General features: G+C 40.7%; 1 protein-coding gene across 1 annotated transcript; it reads left to right on the top strand.

Moving 5' to 3' along the window:
• The first annotated feature begins 1,425 nt into the window (after positions 1 to 1,425).
• LOC125171633 (40S ribosomal protein S28-like) lies at positions 1,426 to 14,186 on the top strand. Its single transcript, XM_047868818.1, has 2 exons — positions 1,426 to 1,469; positions 13,946 to 14,186. The coding sequence occupies exons 1-2, from the start codon at positions 1,426 to 1,428 to the stop codon at positions 14,184 to 14,186; spliced, it is 285 nt and encodes a 94-aa protein (XP_047724774.1).
• The last annotated feature ends 61 nt before the right edge of the window (positions 14,187 to 14,247 follow it).

Here is a 14,247-nt window from a genome sequence, read left to right as displayed (position 1 = left end):
TATTTATTCATTAATATTTTATTCTTGTTGCTTTATGGCTTTGCTGTCTTAGAAGGAAAAAGTCATAGTTGTTACCCTTTATATGAGAGGTAATGGTTACCGTCCAGTTAAACTCAGCAGAAATATATGTGCCTGGCATTGTTCTGGACACTTGGGAAATACTCAAGAACCAAATGAACAAAAATCCTCAGGTATGGGGAGCTTATGTTCTGGTGGGAGGAGAGAGACAATAATTAAACATGATAAATTAGTAGGGGTGTTATAATAAATACTCGGTGCCCAGGAAGAGAGGAGCCACGTGCACTCAGGAACCAGGATAAAACATTTATTGCCCACCAGGACCAGCCCAGCAGAGTCACCTCCAAAGGCTGAGCCCTGAACCTTGGCATCAGCTTCCTTTTATGGTTGGGATGGTAAGGGGTTGAGAGACAAAAAAAAAGGGGGGGGAGAGGGCACTAATCAGTGGTGCTAGGTGGGCAGTTGGTGGACACAGGAGGAAAGCAAGATTACAGAAGCCAAAAGCATATAAGGGGAGTATCCAGCTTCGGACATCTGGCTGGCCCCTTTTATCTTGTTTTTACTAGCTTTTCTTCTCAGGGGTACCTGGGTGGCTCAGTTGGTTTGGTGTCTGACTCTTGATTTTGGGTCAGTTCATGATCTTTTGGTTCATGACTTAGAGCCCTGGGTTGGGCTCCACACTAACTGTGCTGGGCCTGCTTGGGATTCTCTCTTTCTCCCTCTCTCTGCCCCTCCCATGATCTAGCATGTGAGTGCACTCACGTGCGCATGCTCTCTCTCTCTCAAAATAAACAAACTTAAACAAAGAACATGGTAAATTAGTAAACTACATGTTAGAAAAAAATTACAGAGTGTTGGGACACCTGGGTGTCTCAGTCAGTTAAGCGACTGACTCTTGATTTCAGCTCAGGTCATGATCTTGTGGTTCATAGGGTCGAGCCCCATGTCTGGGCTCTGCACTGACAGCACAGAGCCTGCTTGGCACCTCTCTCTCCCTTTCTGTCTGTCCCTCCCCTGCTCCCACTCTCTCTCTGTCTCTCAAAATAAATAAATAAACTTAAAAAAAAAAGATTAGAGAGTGTTGCCTACAAAATTACTAATGATATGCCCCAATTCGAGAGGCCCCCCGAAAACAAACCACCAGAGTCCAGAGCCAAAGCCAAGTGGCAAGGGTCGTTTATTGCAGGTTCGAACCCGGTCCTCCGCACACTCGTTGCCAGTAACGCAAGAGGCCCCGAGCAAGGATCTTACAGCTTCTTTTACAGACAGGCACAAACAAGTTAGGGATTTTTTTGAGGTTACAGAGTGGTTATAGGTTGACATTTAAATTTGAACACTCAGCAGAACTCGATTGGTTCCCGCCTTTATTTCAAACCATTCAGCAGAACTTGATTGGTTCCCGCCTTTATGTCAGACTATGACCGGGTGCGCCCTGGCTGGTTTCGGGAACGGTGGGGGAAGGGAAAGATCTTTTCTTTGCAGTTGTGAGTACACCTGGTAATTTTTCTCTTAGGTTCTCACTAATGGAATGAGTATAGATTTTAAAAAAAGAAAGGCTTAAGAACTGAGCCTTGGAAGAGGAAGATCAGCAGAGAAGACTGAGAAGGAACAAAGGGTGAATTAGAAGGAAAATCCCTTGGGGTCCTAGAAGCCTAGTGAAAAATACATCAAGGAGGAGGGAGTGATCAACTGTATTAAATGTTGCCAGTAGATTTACAAAGATGAGTGCTGAGAATAACCATTGGGTTTAGCAACTTGAAGATTGTTGGTGACCTTGAGGAGCAGTCTGAGCAGGGTGGAGACAAAGGCCCCCTGGGGTGTCCTGTAGAGTGAGGTAGAGGAGATCACTGGAGAAGATGAGTCTGGCTATCAAGAAAATTATGCTATCAGGGTTGAACTGGGTTGAAAGAAGGCTTTCTTGATGATAATAAACTTAGAGAAGGGAGAGATGCTGGGGCCATTTTTCTGAGTCTGGGTAGTAGTCAGGGTCCTGGGAAACTGATGAGATTATCACAGGAGTGTGGGCTGACTTACAGGAAATTCTCAGGGGATTGTGAATCATTAGATGCCCACCACAGAAGAAGGACCCCACCCCCCCCACCCCCCCCCCCCCCCCCGGAGGAGAAAAATCAGGGGTGGTTTTATGAATCCAAAGAGAGAGCTTCCTTGATGGAAAAGGATTCAGCAGAAGCTGAAACAGAGCTTCTGCCAACCCAGGACTCTGCGAGGGGATTGCAGGTAAATACCCCAACTTCTTCTTCCTCCTAGGCTTTTATGTCCTGCTGGTGCTTCCCACTGTCTGAACCCAAGCATAAATCAGAATACAAGGAAACCTGGTTGGTGCTGTCCACAGAGATCAGCTCCTGGGCCCCAAGTAAGAAGTTAAAGCATAGATCTGGAAAGGTGAAAGGAAAACATCTGTCATCATGGATGAGAGGAGACTGGTTCTAGTGCAGAAATGGAGGGACTGGCTTTAGATAGGAACATGGACAGTCCCTCTATAGTCCCTCTTTTATGTCATGAATCCTTTAACAGTTGAAAACTATGAACACTTCTCAGTGTTATGTTTTTAAATGCATAAAATTCAGAGAGGTACATGGGGCGCCTGGGTGGCTCAGTGGGTTGAGTGTCTGACTTCAGCTCAGGTCATGCTCTCACAGTTTGTGAGTTTGAGCCCCACAAGGGGCTTGCTGCTGTCAGCCTGTCAGTGCAGAGCCTGCTTTGGATCCTCTGTCCCTCTCTCTTTGCCCCTTCTGCACTTGCACTCTCTCAAAAATAATAAACATTAAAAAAAAGAGTACAAAGAAATCTAATTATTTTGAAACACAGTTACAAAATCATTTTTAAAATCAAATCTGTGATACCTTAATGCATGTGTTTCTATATTAATGCTATAAATAATAACTACTGGTGCATCTAATAACTATCATAATTTCAAAGTAGTGATACATATATGTATAATATTCTGAAGTAGATGCAAAACTGCTTAGTGGTATAAAAATCCCTATGATGTCTACTTGTGACAAAAACATAGGTATTGCCACTATGGTTTACTACCTATATTCACAATTGAAGGAAATGCTAGATTTCGGTTAAGAGTTATTAGAAATAGAAATGCATCCAGGAGATGGCCTGGATTAAATCCAAAGATCCATTAGAAGGAAAGTAGAGTGTGAAGAGAGAAGTTGACCTGTAGAGAGATATGTGGGAATCTGCAGGGCTCTCTTCTGCTTGTTTTGCATTTCTCAGTAGAGAAAGAGTCAAGTCATGAGCCAAGAAGGAGAATTGGGAAATAACTGTATGAGGTTTGAGAAGGCAGGAGAAGGCATGAGAGGGTCTTCCAGGAAAGTGGGAAAGAGAATGGACCAGACAAATAGCATGTAGATACCAGGCAGAAGCAAAGGCCCATGCAAGGTTTGGGGTATGGACGAGTAGGAGACTGGTCAGCAAGGCTATGTTTTCCTCTAGTTGTTTTCAGTTACACAAAGTACAAAGACAGATTGAGGGAAAGCTGGAGTCACCAGAGCAGGGTTTTTGTCAAGCAAGTAAGAAAGAAGGTAGGAAAGGAAGTAGGGAGTGCATAAAGGAAGGACTGTGGTGATAATAACTCATGGAATTTAGTTTGATAATGAGGGAAGTGAGGACTTTGAGGAAATGAGAGACAGTGAAGAAATGGCAGACTGGATGAAGTGAAGGTCCCATAAGGACTCAAAGGACTAAGAGTCAGAGGATGAGAGGGGATGTAGTAGAGAGATAGGAGGTCAGAGAATGGGACTTTAAATATAAGCTTTTGTGGCAGGCAGAATAGCTCCCCCTTCCCAAGATGTTCTGTCCTAATCCCCAGAACCTATAAGTATGTTACCTTATGTGGCAAAAAAGGACTTTGCCCATAGGATTAAGTTAATGGCCTTAAAATGGGAAATTATGCTAGATTATCCAGGTTGGCCAGAGGTACTCACAAAGATTCTTAAAAGTGGATGAGGGAGGCATAAGAAAAGAGAATCAGGGGCACCTGGGTGGCTCAGTCGGTTGGGCATCCAACTTCGGCTCAGGTCATGATCTTGAAGTTTGTGGGTTTGAGCCCAGTGTCCGGCTGTGTGCTGATAGCTCAGAGCCTGGAGCCTGCTTCTGATTCTGTGTCTCCCTTTCTCTCTCTGCTCCTCCCCTGATCATACTCTGTCTCTCTCTTTCTCTCTCTCTCTCAAAAATGAATAAACATTAAAAAGAAAAAGAATAAGAGAAAGAGATAGGACAAGAGAGAGATATAACACCGCTGGTTTCAAAGATGGAAGAAAGGAGCCATGAGCCAAGGAATGTGAATGATTCTGGAAGCTGGAAAAGGCAAAGAAAGAGATTCTTCCCTAGAGCTTCCAGAATGAATGCATCCCTGCTGACACCTTGGTTTTGATCCAAAAAGACCCATGTTGGACTTCTGAACTACAGATCTGTAAAATAGTAAGTTTGTGTTGTTTTAAACTACTAAGTGTGTTATAATTTTTTATGGCAGTGATAGATAGTTAATACACCTCCTAATCAGTTTCATGCAGGCTTAGACTTTGAGGAATTAAAGTATATCTCAAGATGACAAAGCATAAACAAGAAGAAACAGTAAACAGAAGATAGCTATTTTTCTAGAGAAATTAACTTAGTTGACTATTATTTAAGACTAGTATAACACTTATGTTTGTATGTTTTCCTGCCTATACCTAATATTTCTTTACATTCTTGTTCATGAAATTTTTTTCACTCTCCTCTTTCTTTCTTTATTTCCTTGTTCCTCTTTCCTCTTTCTTTCTTTTTCTTTCTTTCTCTCTTTCTTTCTTTCTCTCTTTCTTTCCTTTCCTTCTTTCTTTCTTTCTTTCTTTCTTTCTCTCCTTTTCTTCTTTCTTTCTTTCTCTCTCTTTTCCTCACCTCTGTAAGTTTTATTGGTCTTTATCTGAATCCCCATTTTTCAGTTTGTTTCCTTTGGAAGTCTCAATTGGAATTTAATAGGAAATTGAAGAGTATGAGTAAATTTGAAAAGTATAATGTACTCTAGTATATAAGGTATTATTATTTATGATGATGATGATTAATGAAAATTCTCTAAGATTTTCTTGAAATTAATATTCAGATTTTAAAATATTTAAAATGATATTAAAGGCCATCTATTACCACTGATCTAGATTCTCCTATATCTCAATAGTATAGTGAAAGAAGGATACACAGGGTCAGAGACAGGTTATAATGACTTCTGGAGATCTGGTTGAATCATTTACAAACCTTTCTGAGGTAGGACACATTATAGTTATATTCTGAGATCTATAAAAATAATTGGACAGGAAGAGCTACAATATGTATAGATGATTGTGTGTGTGTGTGTGTGTGTGTGTGTGTGTGTGTGTGTGTGAATTATTGAGTGACTTTGTAAAGCATTTTTTAAAACTTGATTTTCTTGGTGTGCCTGAGTAGCTCAGTCAGTTAAGCATCCAACTTCAACTCAGGTTACAATCTCATGGTTTGTGAGTTTGAGCCCCGCATTGGGCTCTGTGTGGACGGCTCAGAGCCTGGAGCCTGCTTTGGATTCTGTGTCTCCCTCTCTCTCTGCTCTTCCCCTGCTCACACTCTATGTCTGTCTCTGAAAAATAAACATTAAAAGAAAAAAAAAACAACAACTTGATTTTCTGTTTTCTTCAGTTTAGCATCCTTTTGCATGTCTAATTTAGTATTCTTTAGTATTCTAATAGTAATTCTATTTTATTAGAACATTTTCAATTTAATACCTACTCAGGTGTATTTAAAGATTTTTTTTCTCTATTTTTTTTCTTTGTCATATTTATATGTGGATTTGGGAGATTCCTTTTTAAGTAATGCTTACTTTCAACTTAAGGTGATCTTTATATCAATATAATTCTCTGAAAATAAAACAAATGTACAGATGTTCATATATGTATACATTCAGTATTTTATTTAATATGATATTCAAGTTCAGATTTTTGGAAAGAATGTTTTATTTATTTTTTAAATTAAAAAAGTTTTTTTTAATGTTTATTCATTTATTTTTGAGAGAGAGAGAGAGAGAATGTGAGGGGGGGAGAGGCAGAGAGAGGCACACAGAATCCCAAGCAGTCTCCAGGCTCTGAGCTGTCAGCTCGGGTCTTGAACCCACAAACTGGGAAATCCTGACCTGAGCCCAAGTCAAATGCTCAACAGACTGAGCCACACAGGTGCCCCTATTTACTTGTTTATTTATTTAAATGTTTATTTACTTTTGAGAGAGGGAAAACACAAGTGGGAAGGGGGGAGGGACACAGAGAGCTGGAGACAGAGGATCCAAAGTAGGAACTGTGCTGACAGCAGTAGCCAGACATGGTGCCCAAACTCACAAACAGGAGATCATGACCTGAGAGGAAGTTGGATGCTCAACTGACTGAGCCACCCAGGCACCCCTGGAAAGAACATTTTATGAAAAGGAAGTTTTTTAATTTTTTTTTTCAACGTTTATTTATTTTTGGGACAGAGACAGACAGAGCATGAATGGGGGAGGGGCAGAGAGAGAGGGAGACACAGAATCAGAAACAGGCTCTAGGCTCTGAGCCATCAGCCCAGAGCCTGACGCGGGGCTCAAACTCACGGACCACGAGATCGTGACCTGGCTGAAGTCGGACGCTTAACCGACTGCGCCACCCAGGCGCCCCAAAGGAAGTTTTTTAGAAATATACTTTACAACTGGTCTCCCTCAAAAAATTTTTTTCAGGTTCTGTTATTGTGAAGGCAAGTTGTTTTCATGTTTTGTGTTGCTTTAAAAATACTGAAAACATATATTCACAGCTGTTTAATCTCCTTTTGAACAAATGCCCAGCAAAGAAAACCACTGGAAGGTATTATATACCACAAAACCTAAATGTATAAAAGCAAACTCCCTGAAAACAAGGGTCTTGGGCCACAACTCTAAGGCCATATCCTTAACAGTATTTATAAAATATAAAAAATAGTTTTTGAATATGTATTTGACTGTGAAACAATTACAAATAGGATTATTACTTGCCTAAGGCTCAGTAACTTCAGTGTATCTCATGATGTCCCCCCAAAAAGTTACACAATATTAGATTTAATTGAATCAAGATGTTCATTTAAGTTGAAATTACATGTAAAACATAGTACACAAATAACTATTCACATCATTTTCTGAAATTCTATTCCTGTTGCAGTGAATGGGGATCACTTACAGAACAATTTTAAAAGGGTTCTTTTTGTTTTTCTGTTTTAAAGTACCAAGTATTTTGTAATCAATATTCTGCAAGCACAAACAAGAACTCTTAAAATAACAGTATATTGATGGAGGTGAGAGCCTCCCATCTCAGAAGAAAAGCCAAAGTCAACCCCCAGACCCATCATGATCTGGCTCCCTCTTCTAACTCCCCCCAGCTCATCTCCTATTTCTCTCCTCACTCCCTCCACCACCATCATCTGTACCCTAGCCACACTGGTGTACTTATTATACTTTGACACATTAGCATACTCCTGCCTCCAAGAGTATATTTCCATGGGCTGGCTGTTGTGCTCTCTCTTTAAGAGCAAAAACTTAGTTTCCTTTCATCCTCCTGGCTCTCCCATGAGCCCAGTGACTTCTAAAGTTCTAGGTTTTAAGCCCTGTTGATTGTAAGAACTTGCAAAATTCAGCCTCTCTGGTTTTCAAAGCCAAATGCTGTTCCCTCTGCCTGGAATACTCTTCCCAGATAGCCACCTGACTCACTCAATCACTGCCTTTAGATCTTCACCCAAAAACCACAATTTCAATAAAGTCTTCCTGGGTCTTTCATTTCAATTAACTTCTCCCTAAAATTTCATATCCCCTTCCCTACTTTATTTTTATCCTTAGAACTTATTACTATTTAGCATACTACATAGTTTAATTGTTTACCTGGATTTGATCTCCCACTAGAATGTGAGCTCCATGAGAACAGTGATTTTGGCTGGATTTTTGTTTTCCACTGTTGTATCTGTAGGCCTTTGCAACAGAGACTGACATAAGAGATCCTTAATTAAGTGAAGGAATGAATTAGTATTAGTCTTTTATTTAGAATGAAATATGATATATGAAATATAATTAGCTTAAAAATCATAAAGCCAAGTGGAGAATATTAAGGTGGCTATCTATACATTCTTACTACATGCCAAGAGTTAAGTGATAGAGAATGTATGTTTTATATTTGTATCAGTTAGAGTTCAATCAGGAGACAGAAACCATAAAGAAATCTGAACAGGGAAACTGTAATACCAAGAATTATAGGGGTGTCTGGGTGACTCAGTTGGTTGAGTGTCTGACTCTTGATTTTGGCTCAGGTCATGATCCCAGGGTCGTGGGATAGAGCCCCCTGTTGGTTCGGTGCTGAACATGGAGCCTGCTTAAGACTCTCTCTCTAGGGTCTCCTGGGTGGCTCAATTGGGTAAGTGTCCGACTCTTGATTTTGGCTCCGGTCATGATCTCACGGTTCCTGAGTTTGAGTCTCACATTGGGTTCTGCACTGATAGCATGCAGCCTGTTTGGGATTCTACTCTTTCTCCCTCTCTCTCTGCCCCTACCCTGCTTGTGCTCTCTCTCGCTCCTCTTTCAAAATAAATAAACTTAAAAAAAATGATCTCTCTCTAAAAAAAATAAAAGATTCTCTCTCTTCCTCTGCCCCCTCTCCCACTTGTGAGTGTGAGTGCACACACTCTCTCTCTCAAAAAAATTTTTTTTAAAAAACATATATAAAGACCCATAACAAAGAATTATTAACCACAACACGGGAGTGGAACAACAAGTGATTGACCAGTGGAAACTAAATATCCAAGGAGATATAAGCAGATAAACGGAGCTGTCACAATCCCTATGACTGAGATAGAGGACCTGAGGAAAAGCCCCCCAGAAAACCAGACCTTGCTGGAGAGAATGAATTCTATGGTTCCTGGGTGTCAGAGAAGTCACTGTGGTGTAGTGTTGGTGGAACTTGCTAGAAAGCACCCTGCCTAGGGAACCTGTTCAAAAAGAGGTGTCTTGTGGAAGACCCTCCATGGCAAAATCATCTGAGGTGGTTGCCAGGAAAAGCTGGAGCTGCTGACCCGTTTTAGAAGCTGGATGCTGAAGAAGCCTTGTGCAATGCAGAAACTTGCTGAGCAAGCACACTGCAACCAGAATGGAAAGCTCCTTCCTTCCATCTCTCCAGTGCCCTCTACTGACATAGCTTAATAATCTGCACTACACATAAAGGATACATTTTATTTTTTAATTTTTTATTAAAAAAAAATTTTTTTTAACGTTTTATTTTTGAGACAGGGAGAGACAGAGCATGAACAGGGGAGGGTCAGAGAGAGGGAGACACAGAATCTGAAACAGGCTCCAGGCTCTGAGCTGTCAGCACAGAGCCCGACGTGGGGCTCGAACTCACAGACCGTGAGATCATGACCTGAGCTGAAGTCGGCTGCTTAACCGACTGAGCCACCCAGGCGCCCAAAGGATACATTTTAAAGGACTCATTTTCAGAGGCAAATAAGATAGTATTTGGAGCTGAGAAGCAATAAATGGAACACTGGCACATTTTCTATCTTCAAGAGTTATCATGGAGGACCCGCCTGGGTGGCTCAATTTGTTGAGCATCTAATTCTTGATTTCGGCTCAGGCCATGATCCCAGGGTCATCAGATTGAGCCCTGTGTTGGGCTCTGCACTGAGTATGGAGCCTGCTTAAGATTCTCTCTCTCTCTCTCTCTCTCTCTCTCTCTCTCTCTCTCTCTCTCTCTTCCTCTCTCTCCCTCTGCCCCCTTCCCCTGCTCACACTCTCTCTCTTTCTCCTAAAAAGAAAAAAGTTATTATGGGGACTTCCTAGGAAGATGGAGGAGTAGGAAGACCTTAAGCTCACTTCATACTATGGATACAACTAGATAACACATCAGTGTAAATAACCTAGAAAACAACCCAGGGACATAGTCGGTTAAGAATCCGACTTCAGGGGCGCCTGGGTGGCGCAGTCGGTTAAGCGTCCGACTTCAGCCAGGTCACGATCTCGCGGTCCGTGAGTTCGAGCCCCGCGTCAGGCTCTGGGCTGATGGCTCAGAGCCTGGAGCCTGTTTCCGATTCTGTGTCTCCCTCTCTCTCTGTCCCTCCCCCATTCATGCTCTGTCTCTCTCTGTCCCAAAAATAAAAATTAAAAAAAAGTTGAAAAAAAAATTAAAAAAAAAAAAAAAAAAAAAGAATCCGACTTCAGCTTAGGTCATGATCTCACGGTTCATGGGCTCAAGCCCCATGTTTGGCTCTGTGCTGACAGCCCAGAACCTAGAGACTGCTTTAGATTCTGTATCTCCCTCTCTCTGTGTTCCTCCCCAACCTGTGCTCTATCTCTCTGTCTCTCAAAAATAAGTATTTTTAAAAAATTATAAAGAAAACAACCCAAAGACTAGTAAAATAGACAATCCCTAGCTAAATGTAGAGAAGAAGCCACATTGAAGAGGGCAGGAAGGGCAGAGAAAGGGTGGGGAGCTAAACAGACCTGTGGGACTGTCTGTGGGGGAGAGTGAGCTGTGGTGCAGAGAGGGAAGGAAACAGACTCTAACACCAGGATGCCCACACAGGGAACATGAATCTCCATAACATTTGGCATTGAAAACCAGAGGGACTGAATTTTTCAAGTTCTTACAATCAGCAAGGTTTAAAACCTGGAACTTTAAAAATCACTGCAGGACACCTGGGTGGCTGAGTCAGTTAAGTGTCTGACTGTTGATTTTGGTTCAGGTCATGATCTCACTCAATTGTGAAATCAAGCCTGCATCAGGCTCAGCTCTGACAACACAGAGGCTGCTTGGGATTCTCTCTCTCCCTCTCTCTCTGCCCCTCCCCACTCATGTTCTCTCTCAAAATAAATAAATAAACATTAAAAATTTTTTGTTTTAAATCACTGGGTGCATGGGAGAGCCAGCAGTATGAAAGGAAGCTGAGTCTTTGCTCTTACAGAGAGAGCACAACAACCAGTCCATGGAGATATAGCATGGAAGCAGCACTTTGAAAAATGCCTGGGGTATACATGAAGAAGATGTATTGTCTAATCTCAGAGCCTGTGCTAGATGGACAGGGATCATTGGAAAACTTCTCCAGAAACAAAGGAGCTGGCAGGTGCCATTTACCTTCTCTGCCTCCCTCCTTCCCGCCCCCGCCCCCCATAAACACATGGATACCTGCAGGAACCAATCTGGTTCCAACACTCCCTACCTAACTTACTAACAGTGAGCCCTACATCCTGCATTTTCCTATGGACCCACCCCCTCCAACCTGGTCTACCTCTATCCCTGGCAGCTGTAGGTTCCCTCCCACTAGAACCTATGGTGCTACACCACACACCCTGCACTCTCATTGAACTTAAGTCCAGTGCTACCACATCTCTGGCAAATGCCTAGTCTGACTCAGCTTAAGCCCAAGGTGGCCCCAGAATGGCCCACTAAAAACATAGGGAACAAACCTTGCCCACAACAGGCAAAGAGAGCCACTACAGGACCTCTTTCTTAATAAGTCCAGTACTTTCAAGAGCAGGAGATGTAGCTGACTTTCCTAACACATAGAAACACAGAGATTTAGATAAAATGAGGAGACAGAGGACTATGTCCCAAATGAAAGAAGAGGACAAGCACAGCAAGAAGCCTAAATGGCACAGAAGATAAGTAATGTGACTGATAGAGAATTGAAAGTAATGATCATAAAGATACTCACTGGACTTGAGAAAAGACCCTGAACAAGACATAGAAAATAAGCAAACAAAAAATCAAAGATGAAGAACTCTTAACTCAAAAATACACTAGATGGAATAAATAGCAGATTAGAGGAAACAGAAGAACAGATCAGTGACCTGAAAGAGTAGTGGAAATCAATCAAGATGAACAGAAGGGAAACAGACTAAGGAACTTTAGTGACCATCAAGCATAATAACATTCACATTACAGGGATCCCAGAAGAAAAAAGGAGAAAAAAGGGTACAGCAAATTTAGTTGAAGAAATAATAGCTGAAAACTTCCCAACCCAAGGAGGTCCATAACAAGACACACAGTAGTTAAAATAACAAAAAGTAGTGATGATGAGAGAATTTTAACAGCAGCAAGAGAAAAGAAAACAGTTACATATGAGTGAAACCACATAAGGCTTTAAGCTGATTTTTCAGCAGAAACTTTGCAGGCCAGCATATTAAAAGTGCTGAAAGAATAACACCTGCAGCCAACAATGCTCTATCCAGCAAGGAAACCATTCAGAAAAGAAGGAGAGATAAAGAGTTTCCCAGATGAACAAAAGTTTAAGGAAATCATGACCAGTATAGCAGCCCTATAAGAAATGTTAAAGGGGACTCTTCGAGTGCAAAAGAAAGACCAAAAGTAGGAGTGAGAAAAGTGGGAAGCACAAAAACAGTTAGATTAAGTATATCTCTAAAAATGAGTCAAGAGACTTACAAAATAAAAGGATGTAAAATATGACACAATATACCTAAAATGTGGCAAGGAGAGGAGTAAAGATTGGGTTCAGACATGAGCAACCATCAACTTAATATAGATTAAGTTATGCATATAACTAATATAGATTAAGATATGCATACAACATATCATATATAAACCTAACGGTAACCAAAACCCAAAAACCAGTAATAGATATGCACAAATATAAAGAGAAAGAAATCCAAGTATATGACTGAAGAAAGCCAATAAACTGTGAGAGACAAAGAGAAGAAAAAACTACAAAACAGAAAAACTACAAAACAACCATAAAACAAGTAACAAAATGATACAACTACATACCTATCAACGATTACTTTGAATATAAATGGACTAAAAGCTCCAATCAAAAGACAATGGGTGATGGAATGGATAAAAAAAAAAAAAACAATCAAAAAGACCCATCTATATGCTACCTATAAGAGACTCATTTCAGACCTAAAGACAAGTGTAGATTAAAAGTGAAAGGATGGGAAACCATTTATCATGCAAATGGAAGTGGAACAAAAGCTGGGGTAACAATATTTGTACCAAACTAAATAGACTTTAAAACAAAGACTGTAATAAGAGACAAAAAAGGACACTATATAATCATAAAGGGAATGATCCAACAAAACAACAATCCAACAATTACAACAAAAGATGTAACAATTGTAAATATTTATGCAACCAATATGGGAGCACCCAAATACATAAAGCAGCTAATAATAAACATAAAGAAAATAATCAATATAATACAAAATAATAGGGGCCTTTAACACCCCAAAGATCATCCAAACAGTAAATCAACAAGGAAATAGTGGCTTGAATGACAAATGGGACCAGATGGATCTAGCAGATATATTCAGAATATTCCATGCTAAAACAGCAGAATACATACTCTTTTCAAGTGCACATGGAACATTTTCCAGAATAGATCACATGTTTAGGCCAAAACCAAGTCTCAACAAATTCAAAGAGATTGAAGTCATACCATGCATCTTTTCTGGCCACAACACTTTGAAACTAGAAATTAACTCATAAGAAAAAATGTGTAAAGAACACAAATGCATGGAGGTTAAACAACATGCTACTGAACAATGAATGGATCAACTAAGAAATCAAAGAGGAAATCACAAAATACATGGAGACCAAAGAAAATGAAAACACAAAGGTCTAAAACCTTTTGGATGTAGCAAAAGCAGTTCCAAGAGGGAAGTTTATACCAATACAGGTCTACCTCAAAAGCAAGAAAAATCTCAAATAAACAACCCATCCTTCATATAAAGAGGCTAGAAAAAGAAGAACAAACAGTCCAGAACCAGTAGAAGGAAGGAAATAATTAGGAAATAATCTAAAAGATTAGGGCAAAAATACAAGAATTAGAAACTAAAAAAAGAAAACCAATAGAAGAGATCAATGAAACCAGGAGCTGGTTTTTTGAAAAAATCAACAAAATTGAGCTCTCCACCCAACGGCCACCCTGCCACCATCACGGACACAAGCTGTGTGCAGCCCTTCAAGCTGGCCAGGGTCACCAAGGTGCTGGGCAGGACCGGTTCTCAGGGACAGTGCACACAGGTGCCTGTGGAGTTCATGGACTACATGAGCTACTCTATCTTCTGCAATTTGAAAGGCCCCAAGCATGAGGGCAACGTTCTCACCCTTTTGGAGTCAGAGCAAGAAGCTCAGAGGTTGTGCTGAACTTGTGGCTAGGTCCTTGATGTCTGGATCAACCATTCAGCTCACAGGGATGATCTGTAAT

Source organism: Prionailurus viverrinus, chromosome C1 (genome assembly GCF_022837055.1).
Source record: "Prionailurus viverrinus isolate Anna chromosome C1, UM_Priviv_1.0, whole genome shotgun sequence".
Classification (NCBI taxonomy): domain Eukaryota; kingdom Metazoa; phylum Chordata; class Mammalia; order Carnivora; family Felidae; genus Prionailurus; species Prionailurus viverrinus.
The sequence above is the reverse complement of the archived record's forward strand: the minus strand, read 5'-3'. Positions and strand labels throughout refer to the sequence as shown.